General features: G+C 45.9%; 3 protein-coding genes across 3 annotated transcripts in view; 1 reads left to right on the forward strand and 2 right to left on the reverse strand.

Annotated features, from left to right (window-relative positions):
* Positions 1-11,298: 11,298 nt before the first annotated feature.
* LOC118506411 (uncharacterized protein K02A2.6-like) lies at positions 11,299-12,575 on the reverse strand. The gene is made up of 2 exons (XM_036043490.1): positions 12,435-12,575; positions 11,299-12,348 (listed from the first exon to the last, which is right to left on the reverse strand). The coding sequence occupies exons 1-2, from the start codon at positions 12,555-12,557 to the stop codon at positions 11,623-11,625; spliced, it is 849 nt and encodes a 282-aa protein (XP_035899383.1). The 5' UTR covers positions 12,558-12,575; the 3' UTR covers positions 11,299-11,622.
* Positions 12,576-12,875: 300 nt separating this feature from the next.
* Positions 12,876-16,489, reverse strand: LOC118502429 (uncharacterized protein K02A2.6-like). Its single transcript, XM_036034657.1, has one exon. It carries the CDS (start codon positions 16,083-16,085, stop codon positions 12,876-12,878), a length of 3,210 nt encoding a protein of 1,069 aa, XP_035890550.1. The 5' UTR covers positions 16,086-16,489.
* An 846-nt stretch (positions 16,490-17,335) lies between these two features.
* Positions 17,336-23,486, forward strand: part of LOC118506412 (cardioacceleratory peptide receptor-like) — a 61,874-nt gene continuing 55,723 nt past the window's right edge. The window contains exon 1 of the mRNA XM_036043491.1: positions 17,336-18,272. The gene's annotated coding sequence lies outside the window, so the exon portion shown is untranslated. The remainder of the gene's footprint in view (positions 18,273-23,486) is intronic.

The raw sequence follows: 23,486 nt of genomic DNA on the forward strand, positions 1-23,486 counted from the left end.
ACTTTTGGAATTATCTCCTGCTATAATTTATTCTCTTAATTTTATCTCTTTGGACGGTCATTCATTTGAGAATACTTCTTCTAAAAACATCAACTAAAGTTTTCTAGTTCCAGCAGCAAAACACGCATTCTTTCCGGTCCACCCAGCCTGGTCTCGTTAAAAAATTCCTTTCTCAGCGTCGCATCGCAAACACCGCTCTGGCGTAAGAGATGCAGCAGCATTATGATGTTCGTGTCGTAAAGAATGTTTTTCGCCAACAGGTGGTCATGATAGGCCTTCAAAACGGACAAATTAAGTTGATAGTATGAATCATCTTTCAACGCTTCCCGATACCGTTCCATTGAGGTTGCATTCGCTCGGAATAACGATTTCAGTGCCTGCAGCTGTGTTTTAAGCTCTTGTTCATTATCCGAAGCGCTTAGTTTTTGTTGTAAAGATTCAGCCACTTTCTTAAACTCGTTCGAACTAATATGATTCGCCAGCTCAACAATGTTCATTTCCTTAGGTTGCAGAATGGCAGATGTGTCCACTCTATCCTTCCCCGTTATAGTTTTCTTAAGCGCTTGGTATGCACAATCGAAACCGAGTGCTGGAACCGATTTCTGGACGCTAATCAGCAGCTCCTTGAATGCCTCTTTCGTGTAATACAGCCGGTAAAACTCCTGCATAATGCCCAAACATTGTTCACCATCCTTCGAAAGAAGCAGCATTTTTGCCACGGCACGGACAGTATCATCTAGCGTTAGTTTCTCGTAAAATTGCCACTTTTGTGTACCATTGTCAGCCGAACTCCAGTTCACCTTCAGCAGTTCCTCTAGCGTTGTGTAGTTACAGACGACGGTGCGGCAGATGTGAAGCACAGTTTGCAACAACTTTGCTAGGAATAGGATTTTCTCCGTATCTTTTAATACTGGTGGTCGCATCAGTGCTTCCACTATTGCGTTGATATCGGCGGCCAGGAAGACAACTTCCTCAAAATTGTAGGAATTTAAGTTTTCCACCAGATAAATGGACGAGAGATCCATGTTTGCAAACACACAGAGCTTCGCAGCGAAGTGACAGCCGGTTTGAAGGACGCCTGAAATGTCAAAGTCATATTGGCCTGCATTTGTTTACATTTTGTCAAAAGCTTGATGATTGTTTTAGTTGCTCCTAACGCTCCTAGATGTCGCTACGGTTTGAGGGGTGAAAAGCTTATATCGCGAAACGAGACTTTTCACACGTTTCGAGCGACTGAATTTTCATCGTTTTAATCAAGCCTTGAATTCAAAGTATTTTGTGCGAAGTCTTCGCAAAACTTGTCAAAGATGCTTCAACGATAAACGACGAAGAGCTCCTGAAAGTTATTCTCCATTGCAACCCCTAGCATGGTGAAAGCTCACTGTGGCTGCCCCACGTGCATGTTGAACACTAACGATGCTAACACGTGCTAATGTGTGTGAACGTCTGCTAAAGTCATGTAACTTGTAACTTGGCTCGTTTCGTTTCGTTTAATTTAAATTTGTTCGACATTTTGCCGTAAAATTATGAAGAATTAAATTTGAATGGCTAATGCAGTACAATGCAGTGCACGTATGGTTCGTTATGCTTGTTCTTTCTGTATGGGATACGAACTCTAATATGGAATTTGTCTAAATGAAGTTGAAAATTTGGATTTCCATTGGCCATCCTCAACTATTGCTACCTTCATGAACTACGCTTCTGCTAGTTCTATTGGTAAGGCGTCGATTGATGGATAGAACTTTTAATTGATTTCCATCGATTCCGGACACCGTCTAGACAACGGCGAGAAGTAGCATTGCCAAAGCTTCTACCCAGAACTCAGAACTAGAACTAGCACAAAAAAAGCCCCAACAAATTCTTCACCGTTACAATGAATGCATGCCGTCTGTGCGGGGATTCACGATTACGCTAGAACAACTTCTTCCCTCTTCCACACTGTCATTGCCATGGCGATGGTAAAGCCGGGAAGCTGTTTCGTTCCGGTCGTTAGCATTAGCATATTTTCGGGTACGAATCGTTTTCTGTCTGACGCCAAACAGGAAGGGCGAGAATAAGGGAGAGAGCGAACCAAAAAAATCGCCAAGTCCAATGCCGGGAAAACAAAACAATGGAAGAGATTTTTTTTATTATGGGGAAAAGTTGAACAGTGGTGGCCTTGCGAAAGCTTCTCACACCGTTAGGGGAAGCAACGGACGCTCCTAACGATGAGTTTAGTTTTCGCTATCAAGCATGAAAAAAACTTATGATAACGATAATGTTGGCGAGAAAAGAGGGACAAAACCGGCGAACATCAGAAAATGCATAAATATAAAAGTAGAAATAGCAAAACAGAAACCAGAGCCAAATGATTGAAGCTGAAGAACCACGAGTTAACAAACAATTGGAGAAACAGAACCACAGCGCCAGGAGAAGATAATGGAGCTACGACAAATGCGTACGCTCCTGAGCGATGGTACGATACGTGGGAGGTGTTTTTTTGCCCTTCGCCGATTGCTGCTCTTTCGGGTTAATGGCGTCACGGTGAAATGAATTCCGATGTTGGACACCCTGACGCGACAGTGAGAGAACACAAACAGCGCCACCGTTTTTGCTACCTTTCGGTTCACCCATCTCAGTCTGCAGCTTCTTCGAGATGGAAGAACCCGAATAAAACTGGTCAATTAAATAGTTGACACAACCGGCGATGGCATCGGTCTTCCTCTGTACTTCCACCAACGCGCAAGCCCTTCTACCCGGGACATCCGGGCGTGGGAGATACGAATACTGAGAAAGAAAAGGCACTGCACAAGAGCGCAACATGCAGCTGAGTTACGGTCGGCGATTCATTCGTGTGACTTTAAGGAACCTTTTACCGGGTTCCTTCTGTTGTTCTCAACTCTATCGGGCTGGGATGATCTTACCTTCATCTGCCAAAGTGTTCGATTAATGGACACAACGGGCATGGTTGCGTGTGAGCATTGTCGGGCCGCTGCTGTTGGGTTGGGGTTGTTTTGGCACGAGATCGTGATATGCTTATTTATTGTGATATCGATGACGCCACATGACGCGGGCCTTTAAGTGCTGAAGATGATCTTGGCGCGATCGCGATCGCTGGCTATCGCGGGCGTTTAATACTGGTGTGTGTTTACGTTTCGAACGTTAAATGTCCAAACTTTGCCTCTTTGGGGATGTCCAACTTCCCAACACAATTGGGCTATAAAAAGTCTTGTCTTCCAGTGAGCATTACTTTTACTTGTGCGATCGCCTGGGGAAGCGTTCACAGTCACAGATGGGTTAAATATGGTATGAGTTTCTGTTTACGCTTAGATGTTTGTTTACGTTTAGACGTCAAATCTACTTGACGAAAGCTAGTTTCGTCAAGTTTTAATACATGAAATATTTCAAGGATACAGTGAGTAGGAGTGAGTGTCGCTCGCGTGGGGGACACTCATAAGAAAGTTTATAAATAGGGCAGAAAACACAATTATATCTCTCTTCGAATTTGGAATCTGAACACGACGCTTGGTAAATATTGCAACACACATCGATCCGAAACTCCGCGAATTCTTCATGGTGCCGTGACCAGGATATATAGCTCGAATTTCTGGTGTTTTTTCGCGAGTTTGATCGACCCGTCGTTCACCGTTTTGTGTGTGGTTTGGATTTTCGTTTGGTTTGGATTTTCGTGCACCGTACAGCTGTTTTTGCCGCATCACGCATTACACTGCAGGTCACTCACTCACACGCACATACACACACACGATTGCACAATGCCCGTACCACCCGTTGTTTTGGCGTCCCGTCGGACAATTTTGTTGGCGTCCCTTACTCGGTACGAGAAATTTTTGGATAGTTTCGTTCACGCACGGGATCAAGTACAAGTGGAGGTTCGCTTAAGAAAATTCGAAACATTATGCAAGGACCTAGAGAGTGTTCAACAAGAATTAGAGGATTCCGCTTCCACGCTGGAAGAAACAACGCAGAATGCTACATTTCGAGAGAATTTCGAGAATAGATTGATTCGTGTCCAATCTCAACTGCAGGCAAAGCTAGCTCCTACCGCGCACCCGAGCACTGGATCGAACTCACTCAAGGGCATCAAGCTTCCCACCATCGCGCATCATACGTCACAGGGTCACGAACTGAGTCACTCGCGGCGAATAACCTTTCCGCGTCAAACTAGTTTTGGTACCACGTCACATGAAACACCAAATTGCATTTTATGCAATTCCTCGCATTCATTGCTAAAATGCCCACGATTTGAAGGAATGGAGCCTAAGGATCGCTATCGTTTCGCGATGACCGCGCGTTTATGCACAAATTGCTTACGCGAGAATCATGCGGCTCGTGATTGTCCGGCGCACTACAAATGCCGGTATTGTAATTTGGAACACCACACAAAACTGCACTTCACACCGAATAGCCCTAGTTACACAGCTCCACCACATCACACACACAACACCGCTAACGATCACACAGCCACCGATAACACACAACCTCCATTTGCAGCAGCACTACAGCAAGCACCCGAGCAGGTATTGCTCAAAACTGCTTTCGTGAATATTATTGATGATTTCGGAATTGCTCATCCTGCGCGCGCGCTGTTGGACAGCGCATCGCAGCCGAATCTAACTAGCGATCGACTCGCTAAACGGCTAAGTTTGAAGACGAGTAACGTACACGTTACCACGCTAAATTGGATTTTGTCACCACCCAACACCTGGAAAACCGTTGTGGCTAATCGTGTTGCTGAGATCCAGAACTATTCACGTCCTCGTCAGTGGAAACACATTCCCGGCTCAACAAATCTCGCCGGCCTGGTATCTCGTGGGATGTCAGCAGTGGACATGCTGAAAAGGTCGATATGGACTTGTGGTCCCGAGTGGTTGGGGCTACCTGCTTTTGATTGGCCAATATCGAATCCATTGCTGGCTGCCGAAGCTGATATTGAAATTCGTCGGACACGCACACAACAATCGTCACAAGTTAGTTCATCCGCGATCACACCTAAATTCCTGGAAGCAGCTAAACTCACATTATGCATCCTGGCGCAACAAGACGAGTTTTCATCGGAGATCCGGTTGCTGAAAAAGGGAGAAACTATAGGGCGGCGCTCACCTCTACGGCGCTTCAATCCATTCCTCGATGAGGAAGGAATAATGCGAGTGGGCGGCCGATTGAATCTTGCACAGCTTCCCTACCAGTTCAAACACCCTATCCTACTTCCCAAGAAACATCCGTTTGCTCGTCTCATCGCATACCACTTTCATGAAAAGCTGATGCATGGCGGGGGAAGACTATTACTTTCCCAGATTCGAGAAGAATATTGGCCGCTCGACGGACGGAGATTAGTGAAAGGAGTAGTCCGTAATTGTTTTCGTTGCATACGACAGGATCCCGCCCTAGTGCAACAACAAACCGGCCAACTTCCGTATCAACGCATCACTCCGAGCCGGCCGTTTTCTGTTACTGGAGTGGATTACGCCGGCCCATTTTGTCTTAAGCCGACGTACAAGAGAGCTGCCGCTGCCAAGTGTTATTTGTTTTTGTTCTTTTGTTTTGCAACCAAGGCGGTTCACCTGGAGCTGGTCAGCGATCTCACCACTGCAGGGTTCTTGGCCGCTTTACACCGTTCCACAGCCCGGCGCGGGCTACCGTCGGATATACACTCCGACAACGTAAACAACTTGAAGGTTCGTCACACGCGCTAAAAGAATTTTTTGAGTTATTTCAGAGTGAGCAACAGCAAAACATCATCGCAACCAACTGCTCTGACATGGGGATTACCTGGCAATTACTCGTGCAACGTTTCTGGAAGCATTGGACCACTGAGTATCTGCAGGAAATGCAGAAGGACAATAAGGTTGCGGTTCGGTGCGAAATCGTTCCCGGCAGACTGGCCATCCTTGTGGACGATTCCCTCCCCATCACCCGATGGCCACTGGCGCGCATCATTGTTGTACACCCTGGAGAGGATCAACTTACAGTAGTGAAGCTGAAAACGGCAAAAGGATTAGTCTCTCGTCCTGTTACGAAAATTTGCGTTTTACCTGTTGCGAAACCGTTCTGTTAGAACCGCGTGTTAGTTATTTTGTTATGACATTCTGTCATGGGGGGGAGTATGTTTACGCTTAGATGTTTGTTTACGTTTAGACGTCAAATCTACTTGACGAAAGCTAGTTTCGTCAAGTTTTAATACATGAAATATTTCAAGGATACAGTGAGTAGGAGTGAGTGTCGCTCGCGTGGGGGACACTCATAAGAAAGTTTATAAATAGGGCAGAAAACACAATTATATCTCTCTTCGAATTTGGAATCTGAACACGACGCTTGGTAAATATTGCAACACACATCGATCCGAAACTCCGCGAATTCTTCAGTTTCTTTATTTTAATAGCCTGTTTGCCTTTTACTTTTAAACTGCAAGATACAGATCACACCGAGAGCCGTATGCAGAAATCTGCTTCGGACGTCTAGCTCCGAGATTTCGATCCACTCTGACACTGAGCTCCTCATTCGTTAATCATACAAAAACACTTGACGTCCTAAAGAGGTGGCGGAAGCTGAAATCAGCAGTATCTCGCTCTGCACCGAATTACACACGAGCACACAACCCGGCTCACTCCAGAAGCATAATTTATTGCAATCGTTCTCGTAATTAAGTCTTTACTGTCCGGCAGCAGCGTGTCGTGCTTCAGTTTCAGCAACCCCGAAAAAAAAACCTTGAACGACTGCCAAAAAAGGCGCAAAATGTATTGCCACAAACCGCGGCAAGGGCAAGATCCTTCAGAGATCGCTCAGAAGAAGGAACAGAGCAGCAAAAGGGAAGATAAACATTTCTCGCACTCACTTCTTGGTGTGTTGAGGCATGATCAGCGATTACTGTGCTGTTGCGTGTTCGGTTTGCGCGAATCACTTCATTTAAATTTCACCCCAAGTCTCGTCACTCATCGAGCTTCGTCGAGGTACGGGGCCGGGTGAGTCAGAGGGGAGGTTCGGCCATAAAACAACGCCCCAGGGTTCAGCTAATTAATCATCTGTCGGGGAGTGCATTCTCCCCGGTGTGAACGATGGTGGATGGGTGTCCCAATGCAAAGGAATAGCTCAGTGCTTTAAAACTCTGGTGATGTTCATTACATTGAAGATCGCTTGAAGTTTGCGATAACAGGAGCTTTAACGTTGGTGGTCAAAATTTGATAATATATGTCTCTTCTGACTTCTTTACTCAACATTTGTTCTAATATGTAATTGTACTCAGGCTTTATACAAGCGATCATAAGAAAAAGCCCTCAACATACGGGACCGCCCACCGGTCGTACCATGAAAAACAGGGCGATCATAAATTTGCCTGCCCAACGTGATCGCATGCCCGCGCACGGTCACGTTGCGTTGTCCATATACGTTAATTTGCTGTCAAAATATATCATAAAATGGATAAATTCTGTTAAACTTAATTATCCCCTTCAGACTGGAGGGCGCGTGCGATCGCTTGGGTGGGTTGAGACTGTTGTTTACTTAAGAGGTTTACAAGGGTGTTGCCTTTTTTGCCTGGCAGCGCCAGTGTCGAGGCGAAAGGTGATGAGATTGGAACGATTTACATGAGCGATATAATGATTCGTTCGGCGGCGGTCACTATGCGCTGGTAGGAGTCGTGCTGGAGAAGAACTTTGGATGTTTTTTCGAGAAACCATAGAACTTTCTGAGTATCCAAACCGCTGCTCAAGTACTGTCCTTTGTGAAAGAGGATGTGTAAAGAAAGCTGCTCATAATTGTGCACGATTTGGTTTTGCAGGCGACGGGCGAATCTAATACGATTCCAAAGGCCTTCTCGTTTGCGATTTGAGGCTCTCTGTCTGCCTAGCGCTCAAGTTCTGAGCTTCCCTTAAAAGGAACGAATGAAGTTGTTAAGCAATATTTATGGTTCCGGAACACAAGGGAAGCAAATAAGTGGCTATCTTCAAACATTTCTTTTTCTTCAACCACGAGGAATGTTGGGAATTGGTAGGCGAAATAGGATGACAGAACGCGGTCCAGTGAGTCGACATTGTGAAAAGATTTCTTTTTTCCTTTATAGCGCGTGATTTTGAGCATATCAAGATTCGGTCGGATGGAACCAAACATGAATATTTAAGTGATCAGCAAGACACGCAATGTGAATGAGCAACGTCTTCAGTGGTGTTGAACTGTGACAAATCGGTACTTGTGGTACTTGTGCGAAAATGGTGAGCCTCTAGAAGTTCTTACGTGAAGCTTTTCTTTTCTTGCTTTGCTAACGATGAAGCGAAATGATAGCAAATGAGTGTGACATGTAGCCTTGATAAGTATTCAAATAAATATTTGTGCTACTTGATGTTATACTAAATAGGTTTGTCTTATTTGCCCATATTGACCGTCCCATCGTTCAGTCAGCCAAAGATCTCCCTAAGCAAAGGAGTTTAGGTCTAAAAAGCATTTCTACTTGGCTTCAATCCTCTCATTGTTAGAGAGTTAAAAAAGACTAAATTTTACTCATGGTCTTATCACGCACTACTAGTACCTTTGGGACTTGGCCTGCTGTCCTTTATCGGTTAATGCAATATCCTGGACTTAAGGGCGGACTTATAGAAGCCAGAACTCTATATAGGTTTGCGCCGATCAGGCCTCCTCTCTCCGGTCGTCTGGTGTCAGTTCCCATGACATAACCGAATTCGGTAGTTTTGGATGGAACTCAGGACTCAGAGGTGTATTCAACTGAGACTGTAAAGTTGAAAGCAACCAAATCACCAAATCAGTCTTAGTATTCTAGCTCAAGAATCTATCATAAGTGAATATATTCAAGAACTCCATTCTTTCTCCATTGATTTTACCTTTAGCAAAGAAGTCAGCTCTACGTACGGAGACGAAGTCGTGGCCGTGTGAAGACCGGCGCTTCGGCCACCGGACCGGATTCGTACCTCTGGCGATTCTATATCCCATCCATTCTGGCAAAAGCTTCAACGCCGTCTCTGCATCTCAATCTCGCTCTACCACGCTTCTTTCAACTTCTCGAACTAAGTTATCTTAAATCATTTTTATGACGTGTTCACAACTTAAAATATGATTAATAATGTATTCCTTAAGTAAATTCTTAACAAAGATAAACATTCCCGTACAAAAAAAGGCTCAGAACACGACAAACCATATCGTTTGCCAAAGAACTTTGTACCCTGCCTGTGCGACAATCGCAAGGAAGTAAAAGTTTGCTTTCCAGCAGTTCGCTTGACAGATGTTTGGAAAGAATTCAAATCATAACACGAGGCACACATTCTTCGCTGTACCGTCTGTATCACAGCACGAGAATGCGATGCGCATTCCTGCCCGGTGAAAGCGATACAACGCCATAAATCATGCATGCCATGCCACACGCCTGATGATGATGCGCTCGTGCAGAAGTGATCACGGTCATCCTGGAAATGGGTTTGAATATCTTGGAACAAATCCAACCAACAAATAGCAATTGCCCGTCCCCATGGCATTGCATCTTCCAAGCTTGCAAGGGGTTCTGTGTATGCGATACCATAAAACCGAACCATCGGATCAAGCGTGCAGTAGTGGTAATAATGCAAGAAAGAATAACACGATAGAGCTGCTCCCATGAAGGAACGGAACTAGTTTCGCTTTTATTTCGTACTCACCAAGAGTCGAGGAGAACCTGCTGGCTGGAGATGATGATGAGCGGAGGTTAAAATAAAAACTGTGTTCTCGTACACGGCGGTGGTGATGGTGGCCATCCCATAAAACCGGTGGATGAAGCAACGCTGGCTCATTATGAGATTTTGCTGCAAACCGCGTCCGTATCCGTGGGGCTTCCCTTTTTTGGGTGACATTCAGCCACCCGGTTCTGGCTGGGCCGGCATCCCTGAAATGGATCTTGATGCTGACCGGACAAACAATGGAGGAACACAGCTCGTTGCCCGATGAGTGAAGACAATTTCGCACGTACTCGCACGCGTTCGCCCAACTGGAAGAGTGCGTCCGGCGAGCATCTAAATCTTAATCTCATCATCAACAAGTGTGTGTGTGTGTGTGTGTGAGGCGGCTACCAGTACTTTGCGGCCTTTGTGTCTCGGACCGTCCGTGCGTCTTATTACAGATTCTGCAAAACCATGTTCTTGGCGTTGCGAACTTTACGACTTTTCCCGCACTCTACTTGCAGCTTATGTTTGTCTTAGCGGCCGTTTGGCTTGCCCCATCACAGGCGGAAGGCGTTTGGAAGTCAGTCTCCCCACGGCACATCGCATCGGACCCGGTTTTTCGCACGAGATCACGCCGAACACTAGCATGAATTATGTGCGAACGAACAACGTCGAACATACATTCCAATCCTTTTCTGTTCGAGCGGGGGTTCAGATTTTCCAACCACGAGCATCGCAGCGGGCATCGTGGCCTCACGCTTCCAAGGGACGGTCGATCCTCTTCGCACGTTCGGCTGAAACGTTTCACACCGGCCGAAATATTTCAACCCTCAAGCGCGCGCGCATTTTTCCACGAACGGGGTGAGAATCGTATCGTACACTCTCTGAGCGAAGGACTTGTTTTTTGCTCTCCACCTCACGGGGTTACGAGCAACCGCGTGTATCATAAATTAATCATCAACCATTGATTCCAATTGCGCCATGGGTTGTGCTCCCTCTACGGTTCCGGCTTCGTAGGAAGACGACGACGGGTTAAGTCGGTTTGGGAAGCCGGCGTGATATGAGTGAGGTTCACCGGTTTGGTCTCTCACGATGCCGAGTGAGCGTGCGTTCGGAATCGGCTTTCGGCGTGGTTGAAAACAAATGTATGTATGGGGAGGGTTTATGCGTAAAGTACACGAGAGCAGCGTGTGTGCTGTGCGAGATGGGTATAGTTTTATGATGGAATTATTGTGTGATAAATTGATCCGTTGAGGCGTTAAGTAAAGTAGGGAAATCGATTGCTATAATTGTTGATTTCAATAGATAAATCTTAGACTTAGTCTTTTAGACATAGGACAGGTTTTATTAATAAAGTAATGATTAAAGAAAAGATTCTGAAAGTCAAGTATCTAGGAAGAATCATCTTTCCCTCAAATATTGAAAGCAATATTATCTATGTATAAATCCAGCATCATCTCCAGAAGACTTCATTCGCTCGTCAGTAACCAGAAGATAAAGTATCGATCCATATATGGAAATTGTTGAATCACCTAAGGGAATCTTTGAAATTAATATTTAACTATTACAAGCACGTCATTGAACTTTGCAGCCATATAATGGAATCTTGCATAAAGAGAGAAAAGATTTCCGACTATGACTATGAAAGTTTGCAATTTTTATGTTGGTGATATCGGGGGAGACAATGATGCCGGTACGCGGACGATTGCGGTTTACAACAAATTAAAACTTATTTATTACATTACACTTATTACACTTATTACACACGCACACACACACACACACACGCTAAAACTTCGCTCGTCTAACGCGTCCTGTCTCGGCAGCGGCTGGATCAAGAAAGAGAGCCGATCGGTCCCGAAGCCCGAACACGAAGGATGAACCGCATGGCACGTCGATCGCTGTCATCCGTTGACAGGACCGAGTAACGGTGTTACGGTCCGGGCCTCCGCTGCTTGGTCGAGTATACACTCAACACCTCCCCCTTTTAATTCAGCCGATACGCGCTGAACCTACGAGGCAGTCTTCTAGTCCTAGAAGATCGTCGTGGTAGCTGTGTCTGCTGGGTGTTGCTGCTGCCACTAGACGAAGCCGCTCGTTGTACCTCCGGTTGCACGGATGATGCTGGCGATGATGCCGGTGCTCGCTGAACCCCTGTCAGCGCCGGTGCTGCTGAAGATGAGGCTGGCTCCGTTGGCAGCGAAGCGGACGGCGACTGCTGACGAGACGTCAAACTCATCTCATCTAAAAGTAAACTAAGGGGAAATTGGTGCTGATCCATCTCGTTCCGTTCTGATGAGCTAGCGACACGGCGGCGGAGCTGATTCACATGACGCCGAAGTCTTCTCTGGTCGTGCGACACAACCTCGTACATGACGTTGCCAATTCTGCGAGCAATCCTCCCTGCTATCCAATTCCAAGAGTTTGCCCGATACACCTTGGCATACACTAAATCACCAGGCTGGTATTCACGAAAGTCATCCTTCGCTGTAGACTCCGATGCTGCAGGAGGGCGCAATAGATGATGAATTGTCCTGGTCGTTCTTCCAAACATCACTTCGGCTGGTGTGCGCTGGTCCAAAGCAGGATTTGGTGTTGAGCGATACGTGAGAAGAAACAAGTCCAGGGCCTCTTCAAGGGACACGTTCCTCGCCCGTATTTTCTTCAGTGATCGCTTGAAGGTATCCACAAATCGCTCTGCCTGGCCGTTGGACTGTGGATGAAAAGGCGGTGTGCGAACATGGTCGATGCCGTTACACTCACAGAACTCCTTGAAGGCCTCGCTGGAGAACTGGGTACCGTTGTCGCTGACCAATGTAACTGGCGGTCCAAATCTGGCAAATATTCCTCGCAAAATAGATATTGTAGCGAATGAGGTAATACTTGCAGTTTTAATGATTTCCGGCCACTTGGAGTAGGCATCTACCGCAATCAGGAAATAGGCTCCCTCCACAGGTCCAGCGTAATCGATGTGTACGCGGTGCCAAGGCCCAGGTGGCTTCGGCCAACATGATGGTATCTGGGATGGTGGTGATTTCGCCGCAGCCTGGCATGCTTCGCATGAAGCAACTCGATCGGCGATGTCGCTGTCCAATGATGGCCAATACACGAAACTGCGTGCAATCGCCTTCATTCGCTGGATGCCCGGATGCCCTTGATGAAGCTGTCTAAGGCATCTCTGCTGCAAAGCTGCGGGAATCACAATCCTCTCTCCGAAGAGGATACAGTCGCCAACGGTCGTCAGTGCTTCCCTTCTGTTGTGGAATTGGGCCAATTCCGCACCATAACTGACCTTGCCTGGCCAACCCGATTGGACGTAGCGGTACACTTCGCGCAGTAGAGGGTCCTTTTTCGTAGCTGCTGCAACTTCTTCGCGATCATGTACTCCTGCTCCGGTTTCGCGTGCTTGCTGATGAGCCGCGACAGCAGGTCTGCATTGCCGAATTTATCCGTGGGTATGTACTCGATTTCGAAGTCGTATAGCTGCAGCGCTAGAGCGAACCGCTGCAGCCGGTTGGCAGTATACACAGGAATTCCCTTTTTTGATCCAAAGATGCGCAGCAATGGCTTGTGGTCGGTTTGGAGGCGGAAATGCCTGCCATAAAGCATCTTGTGGAATCGGGTTACTGCAAAGATGATAGCCAGTCCTTCGCGGTCAATCTGGCTGTACCCCTCTTCTGCTTTCGTTAGAGCCCGTGAGGCGTGCTGCACCACCTTTATTGATCCATCCGGAAACTTGTGGCTAATGGTGGCTCCGAGCCCAACCGATGAGGCGTCTGCGGCTACTATGATTTCAGCCGTAGGGTCATAATGTGTCAGAAGCAGATCAGACTTTAATATTTCCTTGAACTTTCTGAAGGCCTCTCCGCACTGCTTCGTCCATACAAACTGATTGCCATCTTTCAACAAGTTATCCAGGGGGTATCTCAAATTCCGCATGTTAGGCACAAATTTTCCGTAGTAATTAATGGCACCCAAAAACGAGCGGACTTCATTCACATTTGATGGAGCTGGTAGGTTTACAATAGCATAAATTTTCTTTGGATTCGGTCTAAGGCCAGTACGATCAATTATGTGCCCGAGGTACTCTATCTGATGCGTCTTAAAAGCACACTTCTCAGCTTTGATAGTAAACCCAAATTCTTTAATACGCTGAAGCACCTTGTTGAGATTTTCATCGTGCTCTTCTTCAGTTCTTCCCCCGACAACAACGTCGTCCAGATAGCCAGAAGTGTAACACAATCCGGCGAGCATCGCATCCATTATCTGCTGGAACGCGGCTGACGCAACCTTTAATCCAGGAGGCAGACGATTGTAAAGGTAAAGACCTCGATGCGTGTTGATCGTTAAAAGGGGCCTGTAACGCTCTTCAATCTCAACTTGCAAAAATGCGTCTGACAAATCCACTTTGCTAAAAAATTTGCAATGGGCCAATCTTGCAAAAATATCATCGGGGAGCGGTAACGGATATTCATGCGGACGCAACGCATCGTTCAACCCCGTCGAATAATCGCCGCAGATTCGAATAGCTCCACTGCTTTTGCGTACGACGACTATTGGTGTCGCCCATTCCGAGTAATCAACAGGTGTGATCACATTCATCTGGACCAGGCGATCGAGCTCTTCCTCTACTGTAGCCTGCATTGCGTATGCAACCGGTCGCTTCGGGCGGAACACCGGACGGCAATTATCCTTAAGCTGCAGCTTGATCTGCGCTTTCGTGCAAAGCCCTGTGCCACGAAAAACTTCCGGAAAACGGCTCTGCAATTCCTTGGGAATCTGTGCGGTCGTCGAAACTTTGGCGCAAAACACATCCATTGGAACGGAGCTAAGAGCAAAAAGGTCAATCAAGTCTGCTCCCAGTAACAATAAATCGACTTGAGCCACACGGATGATCGCCGGCTTGGTAGCATTACAAATGGCAACCTCTGCTCTAAACTCGCCAAGTAGCTCCAGCCTCTCATTAGAGGCAGTCTTTGCGCAAACGGTAGGCTGCACCAATGACGGCTTCCCTACTTTCTCCCACGCTGAACGACCTATGACCGATATATCTGAACCCGTATCTAGCTGCAACCGGATGCCAACTCCATTGATGGAAACTTCCACAAACTTGCGACTAGCCCGTACGCTGCACACCGTGACGGTTTTAGCAAATCGCGTTGGGCGATAAAACTTTCGGCCAGCCCGATGCTTCTGCTTGCGGCAGCGTTCCTCCAGATGACCAACTTCACCGCATTCACGACACTTATGGTTAGTATGCGGACAATCCTTCACCCAATGCAAAGCTCCACAGAACCAACAAGGGTTACTTGGTTTTCCCGACCGGTCATCACGATGTATGGGACGCGAGCGCAATCCTTTGCCGCGAAACCCATGATGGCTACGGCGCGCGCCATTTTGAATTGCCAACACTCGCTCCTCTTTTTCTCCAATGATCATCGCATTTTGCTTCTTTAATGCCACCAGACGACTACACTCCGCCGATAATTGCTCGAGGGTGATTTCAGCATGTTCCTCGATACGCGAGAGCAGCTTTACCCGAAAATCTCTATCCGTGTCTTCTTTCAGCCCACATACAAAAATCAGACACTTGAGCTGTTCTTCACCCATGCGGTTCAGCTCAAAATCAACACATGCCCGATTGACTCGACATGCGTAGGCCAAAAAATCCTCAGCTTTCGTTTTGACGATTTGCATGCATTTGTAGCGTTTAGTTAAAAGGGATTCTGCCTTGCCGAAAATGGCCTTCAATTTTTCCACGGTAGCCTCAAATGTTAAATCGCGGGGATTACGGGGTAAAATGTAATTCACGTACCTCTCATGCTCCATTGATCCTAGCTTCCGCATAAGCATTCGTACCTTGGCCGCATCGTCAATCCTGGCTGCATCACTGACGAACAGATCCTCGTAGCGCGAGTACCACGCCTCGAACGTTAGACCGGCTTCAGCCTCGAAGCGGAATTCGGTGATGTTTCTCGCCAGCGAGTCCAGGATTTGCTCCGGATTGGCTGGAGCTGACCGATGCTGCTGCTGCGGTTGCGACGCGATTTCCGATACTAGTGGTTGCTGCTGTGATGCACTTGGCGGATGCACTACTGGTAGCTGCTGCTGCGATGCGTTTGTGGGCAGTGATGCTGGTGGCTGTTGCTCAATTTTTGTCATTAATTGGCGTAGAAGCTGCATTATTTGATACATTGTTGGCTCACCGTTTTGTGACACGCCTGGTAGCGATGGCGGGTGCTGCATCGAAGCGGCTGGAGCGAGCGATGGCGGATGAAGGCTTGTGGGCGCTGATGATAGCGATGGCGAAAAATGTACCGAGGACGCTTGAGATCCCTGCTGCTCGACAGCTGGAGCGTTTGGCGGGAGCGGTTGGCCGTATCCGGGTTGTAGTAACGCAGTACCCGGGGTTTCGAACTGCTGCGAGAGACGGCGCTGCTCTTCCTCCATCGATGAGTCCGTACGACGGCGTTTGCGTGAGGAAGGAATTGTTGCTCTGCGTGTGTATCACTTTTTTTTACCAAATTTCCTCGTCGCCACTTTTATGTTGGTGATATCGGGGGAGACAATGATGCCGGTACGCGGACGATTGCGGTTTACAACAAATTAAAACTTATTTATTACATTACACTTATTACACTTATTACACACGCACACACACACACACACACGCTAAAACTTCGCTCGTCTAACGCGTCCTGTCTCGGCAGCGGCTGGATCAAGAAAGAGAGCCGATCGGTCCCGAAGCCCGAACACGAAGGATGAACCGCATGGCACGTCGATCGCTGTCATCCGTTGACAGGACCGAGTAACGGTGTTACGGTCCGGGCCTCCGCTGCTTGGTCGAGTATACACTCAACAGCAATCTTCTCTGTATTTTCTGCACCACTTCCACTTTCATTTAATTTTACTTGGTCGTCTTACTCGATTAATAAAATGAAAAATAAAATAAATAAATAAATTTGTAAATAAAAAATTAATAAATTAATATATAAATAAATAGGCAAATTAAAAAATAAAAACATTTATTAATAAATAACATCTTTTTTAGAAATGTTCAACGCAGAAATTCCGCAATTACATTACAAATAACTATTAACTATTTACAAGATTCCATTATATGACTGCAAAGTCCCACAGTAAAGTCCTGTTAAACCTAGTTTTACGTCAATGTTCGGTTACAAATCTTTTATTAAAGGATTCAACTATTAAAATTTAATTTTATGAAACGTTTTCTAAGCATATCCATCTCAATTGAGAAGGTTCGACGCCCTTTTTGTGTTTGTTTGCATTACATTAATCTCGCTTGAAATGGAAGAACAAAAAAACCCCCTCCTGGCGTTCCTAACCACCGTCGCCACCACTGCCACACGGATTGTACAAATCCAATGACCCCAATGTTAGGGTTTTCCTTTTTGCCACAATTTTCCGGCGTGTGAAAATTTGTACAAACAACAACAAAAAAATCAAGCCAGCCTGCCTGCCTGCCAAGGAAAATCTACCGTGCAAGAGTGTAAGAGCGACGTACCATCAGCGCGCTCGGTGGTGAAGTGAGCGAGCGACCGAACGCATCATCGTCGTCCGTGAGCGAGATCACACAGCACGCGCCCGTTGGAAAAAGGGAAAAGAATCATCGTCGGGAGGTTTCCCCCCCACACACACACGGTCGAAACATCATCAGTCGCAGTCGCTATCGGAGAACGAAGACGCTTTCGCGGCGCTCACTGACGTTTGGGCGTTCGAGCCGGGCAAACCGACCGTGTCCCACAGCTAGTGCGCGGGATCCGTTTGCGTTTCGTTGGCTGAAGAAGTACGCGTAAAGTTTTCCAACGGCGGTATTTGTTCTCCGACCAGCTGTTCCGTGTCATTCTCTAACCAGTGAAACAGGTGAACGGTGTGTTACGTTTGCTCGAATGGTTTGCACGGGAGTTGGTTTGTACCGATGACGACGCGGCTTTGGTAGCTCAAAGGTATGCAAATCGTGCGTGCGTTACAGGTGTTACCGGTGTTACGGGTGACGTTTGAAACAATTTTGAAAAATATGTGAACACACTTGCTAAGCCCATTAAACTGCCGCCCATCTTCCGATGCGTGACAGGTCCTTATCGGTTGAATTATCCTCCCGAAAACAGTGACGGCTCGCAGACTTCTCACCAGCAAAGAAACATAAATTGTCGAGCTTAAAAAGTTTTCATCCCGCTTTCAAGCCTCGGTGCCGGATGGAAGGTCAGGAAGTCGCGTGCCTAAAGGACGATCGCGTGCCCTTTAGCCAGCACCATCGGGGGGCGGCAAATTAGCGCCGAAAGTTCGGAAGTTCATAAATTACCGGCACGGATTTCTGCGGCAAGTGCAGCTGGATACGCGTGGTGTGAATTTGACGAGTGCTTAGCTTAGCAAGCTCCTCTAGTCTGAAAAAAAAGTTGTGTGTTAAAAGTTCGGCCAAGTACTTCGGAGTGTTTGTGTATGTGTTTAGCGTGTGACGAGAGCTGTAAGTGGTGGTGGTGGTGATGATGACGTGTTTAATCATTCTGTGAGAAGTTGTGCTGTTGTTGATTGTGTACTTCACACTTCCAAAGTTCTTCCGATGCTGGTGAACCTGCACCGTGTAGTGAAAGTTGGTGTAAACGTTTCCAAAAGGTAAATTACCATTATCAATTACTAAGCGTGTGCATACGAGCATTTCAATCGCCCAGTGTTAAGCGGAATAGCACAATTTGTTAAACAACGCCTCCGGGAACAGTAAGTGATACCGATTTTATGACCTCTTAAATCGTTTGCTACTTTAATGCAGCTCGCCATCGGTGTGGTGCATGTGGTTCAGCACGAACTTACCCACAACAGTTGCAGCTCGAATTGTTTCCTTCTGCGAGCATCAGTTTTACAACAACCCCACGGGCTGGTTCCCCATCGGCACATTCGGGTGGGACCACATAACAATCCACAACCCGTTTAATTCCCATAAATCTGTTTTAAATGCAGTTGTAGGTTACGATCTTGACAGATCCGGTGCCGTAATGGTGCCGACCGAAACACAATAGAGCTGGCTGGCTTGCTGGCTGGGTTGTGTTGTAATTGCCGTGGGTCATGCAGTTTACCCGCAAATGCATTGGGTTGGTGGCCACCAAGACAGAGAGAGAGAGAGAGAGCATCCAGTGTTGCACTATTTCTTATTTACGGGATTTTTCCTATTCTTCAGCTTCTGGGAGTAAGATTCAGTTTCCGACTGGTGGGTGATGCTGCTTTTGTCTTTCATTAATAATTCAACATTTGGTCTGTTCAGTTGAGATGTCTTCTGTAGGGTGTAATGGTGTGAACAGTATCTTCAATTGTGCTTCCAATTAGCATAAATAATGTGCGCTAAGTTGTGATGGGTTGTGAGTGGTAAAAATGCAATGATAAATATCTTTTTTAGGAATAGAAAATGAGTGTCATATGGCCATTATAATATAAGAAAAAGAATCAACAAAATCTGTATTTTATTGCTATATCAATATCTTGTTGTCATTTTTTAACACCCGCTCAAGCTTCAAAGCACACCACAGGCGAAGCTAATAGCCATTTTTGGGCTCTTGCTTTTATGGAGTGTCACGGTGTGAATGAAAAATTTAAGCGAATGTCTCATAAAATGTTTCAAAAAATGAAGCAATAGCAGCATCAAACATCGAAACGCCACCCTCCCCCCTCCAACTGGAATCACTGGAACGTTCGCGCATCGCACGCAAATGAAGCAATGCAATTGTGTCGCCCATTGCACCGCGGGTCGAATGTGATCTGCCGAACCAAACAAAAAAAAAAAGCAGCGCTTCAATAAAGCGACATATTTTATCCGTTTTTGAAGATTAATTTTATGCAATATCCAACCCCGGCACCTCACCGCGGGAAGTGACTGTGAAAATGCTTTCGGGACGAGCCGTCGTCGTCGTCGGCGGTGACCATAAAAAGACACATTTCAATAAAAACCGGATTGCAAGGGATGCATTCGGTGGGTGTTTTTTGCACGAGAGGGGATTTTTTTTTCGGTTCCTGGTTTATTTGGTTATTTATTTATTTAGCTCTTCTTTTTTGTTTACCTCTTTCGCCTCCATCCATTGGCAGTGTGGATTTTAATGATGACACTGTAACGATAAGGCGGGTGATGCTTTTACGATAGCCCGGTACACCTGTAAGCGAAGGTCGTAAAGCGCCGTTCGATGGGTGTTTGATGGGTGTGATGGAGCGTTTGCGGCGGGGAAACAAAAGGGATCGTGACGAGATGAAGCGTAAATTCTTGGTGACATGTTGTGAGTGTGTGTGTGTGTGTGTGTGTGTGTGTGTGTGTGTGTGTGTGATTTTTTTATTCAGTTCCCTTACATTACGACGAGGATGATGAGGTTTTGGGTTGGTGTGATGGAAGGGTTCTGAATCATTGATTTAAATCAATGTTTGCATATTGAAGTGTTGTGTTGGAGTTTTTTTTTCCCATAAATATTATTCTTTCTTTTTTTTTAGTTATTAAAATTTATTGTTTTTTATTCGAAAGGAACAATCTTGATGTTTTGCTTAAAATTTATTTTAATAAACAACATAAAACTTTTTCAAAATTTTGCATTTTTCGATAACAGTACTCTAACAATTTTAGATTAATCATAAAATAAATCTGCTTTAATGCGCCTAAACCTGAGGACTCTAAGTCCTTAGAAATTTAAATCTCTACTCTCAAATATTGATTGGTTGATTATTAATTATTTATTTAAGTATACATTTATTTATTCATTTATTTGTCTATTTATTTATACACTTATTTGATAAATTAAGTTATCGAGCTACTTACAAGCTACATAACATCTCTTAACTTATCACTCCAGCTGAAATGAGCAATAATGAATATCTTTGCCACTGATTGTTCCTGACCTTAAAAGTGTAAACAACAATTTTTGCGCATAAAATGACAATTATTGGTCAAAATCAAAGGCTTTTTGGAGATAGTTCTTGTTCATTATTTCATTATGAAGAAATAGGCTTTCGAAAGGCCATGAACCTTTAGGAACCATGCTCTGACCTTGCTCGAACCGGTGGTCGAGGCGACAGAGGTGCCGGTCTTCACACTGCAGGTCTGGGGATCAAATCCTATCCAAATCCTATCCTATCCCAATCCAATCCTATCCAAATTCAATTCTTTCCGAATCCAGCTACGGGTAAAAATCAAGTCACAGGAAGCCTGAAATTTACAGGCCAAGACCTCTCGAGATCGTAGTGTGTCAAAAGAAGAAGATGGTCTGACTGAAGGAACTGCGAACGTACCGGATCTCCATTAAAGAACTAGAACAGAGCAATAGCGGCAATGCTCGATAAAGATCCATCGCAAACCCATATTGAACAAGCCCAGACATCTGGAGTAATTTAGTCAGCCAGTTGCCAACGTGTGAATTAATACCAAGCAAAGGGATTTTTGCACCGAATTGTTACTGGCAATTTAAGTTGGTCCTTTATAATAATCATAAACGTCGTCCATACCGTATCATGGATACTCAAACCGAATATGCATGTTGTGAAGATCACGTAGTGCATATGGTTGGATCATCTGGGTGTAGTGTAGCATGAACAGCTACAACGAAACGAACACAGGGAAGGCCTGCCTACCTTCCTGCTTTTTATTGAAGAAGAATCATCGATGAAAAATTTATTACAAAATTTGAAAAGAGAAGCCTGATCCCACTCGCTGTACAACCAGGCAATGTCTGCACGATTAAACAGCACTTCTTCAACTATCAAGAAGCCATAAAATGGATCGATGTAAGGACAGCGAGCAAAGAACTTTTATTTTCACGATGGAATTCTTCATGATCTACTTCTCGGTTTAACGACTTGCTTGGTCATGCCAGACATGTAATGGCTTAATCATACCACGAAGCTGGATAGTCAGTCCTCATTACGGAAGAATGGTCTGGATGTGGTTTGAACCCTGATCCAGCTGTATAACGATCGACACCTCCTCTGCCTCGGCTACATTCTGAAATCCGTACATTATCCATCATTTTTCGATGAATTTATTTAGAGTCCAGACAGTTTGTTACTTGCTTTACTATAAGGGAATTTCATGCTTTCCTGATGTACTTGAACGAATTACGATTTCAAATATAATGAGTCAATCGAGTGCGCTGTCTAAAACTGGAGTTGGACCGCTTAAAAATTATCTATTGAGTTCGGACAAGCATTTCGCATTGCTTTTTAATTGGCTCTAGAGTCAACACAAGCTTTTCAACAACGGGCCTAAGTGCGTAATTGCTGAGTGTAGGGCCGTTTTCGCAACCCCGCTTCGGAGCGTGTAAAATCAAATAAAGTTCACAATAAACAATGTTTCGCCAGACGACGTAATGCGATCCGGTGAGGTTGCCGTGGGGCAAAAGTAATTGAATCCCGGGCAAAAATGGGTGGAATCATCCTGCCAATGATAGAATCGGGTCCGTAATGATACGTTGTATCGATACGGGCCGGCGCTGCCTGGTTTGCTGCTGTCAGTCGATAATTGTAGTTTCCCGTTTCACAGTGCCGAGGCAACAGTGAGAGGTGCACTGCTTGCGAGAGACGGCAATGCTTTTTTTCGTTTTTTTTTTCGTGTTAAATAAGTTTTAATGTGGCCGATTATTAAATTACAATCATTTGCAGTTTGATTGGCAAATGTTGGTTGAACTGTGTACTTATGAAAGGAGAGTAGCACAAAAAAATCCTTGAGGAAAAATATTGACAGACGTACGGGGCGAGAAACGAAACGGATGGAGAGTGCAGGAGAGCGCAATGATACGAGCCTAACATGTTTCACATGTCATCGGACGTCCGCTACGGATGGGCCACAAGCAGAGCCAATCGAGCCTCACAGAAGCTCCAGCAGACGATTCCGAACGCTCAAGACAAACAGGCCAAAGTGGAAGCATAAATTGCTGCTCAATTCTGCCTGCGAGGATATTTGCCGCATCTTTACGCTTTCTCCACTTCACACGATCCGAAAGGGGAATACGGTTTTGGGATTGCACCCGACACTGTGGACGGTTAATGGAGTTATAATAGAGCCTGCGAGGCTTCCGCTAGACATGGGGCGAAAAGCTAGAGTTATTTTTCTGTTGACCTTTTCCATGCAGCTGCCTTCCGAGCATCCAAAGTTCCAAGACGCTAACACCCCTCGAGAGACACGGGATCTTGAAAAGGTGTTTACTGTACGGGTGTTGGGGCGGCAGCAATAATCCTTACGGAGTGTGTCGTTCATTTGCTGCCGCATGAATAGACCACACTCACTGAGTGGCTTTGTGCTGGTGGGCGATTTTGGGCGAGAATTGCAAGGATTACCGAGTAATTGTGGAACGGGACCGGACGGCGGTTGAGCAGGTTGTGCTGTGCTTCGACCTCTAGACACTAGACCAATTGATCAGTCTGGTGCGAATGCCTGCCATGTTTGGGGCCATTCCTGTTCCAGCGGACGTGATTAATGGTTTTCAACACTCCAGCACTCTTCTGAGGTTGCTGCTCCGTTCAGTGATTAGTCTTGATGTTTTTGAGAACTGTGTGTGTGTGTGTGTGTGTGTGTGTGTGTGTGTGTGTGTGTGTGTGTGTGTGTGTGTGTGTGTGTGTGTGTGTGTGTGTGTGTGTGTGTGTGTGTGTGTGTGTGTGTGTGTGTGTGTGTGTGTGTGTGTGTGTGTGTGTGTGTGTGTGTGTGTGTGTGTGTGTGTGTGTGTGTGTGTGTGTGTGTGTGTGTGTGTGTGTGTGTGTGTGTGTGTGTGTGTGTGTGTGTGTGTGTGTGTGTGTGTGTGTGTGTGTGTGTGTGTGTGTGTGTGTGTGTGTGTGTGTGTGTGTGTGTGTGTGTGTGTGTGTGTGTGTGTG

Source organism: Anopheles stephensi, chromosome 2 (assembly GCF_013141755.1).
Source record: "Anopheles stephensi strain Indian chromosome 2, UCI_ANSTEP_V1.0, whole genome shotgun sequence".
In the NCBI taxonomy this organism is placed as follows: Eukaryota; Metazoa; Arthropoda; class Insecta; order Diptera; family Culicidae; genus Anopheles; species Anopheles stephensi.

Bases quoted from the DNA above. Each gene is read 5' to 3' on its own strand.
- LOC118502429 (XM_036034657.1), bottom strand. From the start codon at position 16,085: ATGGAGGAAGAGCAGCGCCGTCTCTCGCAGCAGTTCGAAACCCCGGGT.
- LOC118506411 (XM_036043490.1), bottom strand. From the start codon at position 12,557: ATGCCTACTCCAAGTGGCCGGAAATCATTAAAACTGCAAGTATTACCT. The intron at 12,349-12,434 runs GTACCCAGTTCT...TTTCATCCACAG, and splicing joins TACATTGGTCAGCGACAACG to TCCAACGGCCAGGCAGAGCG.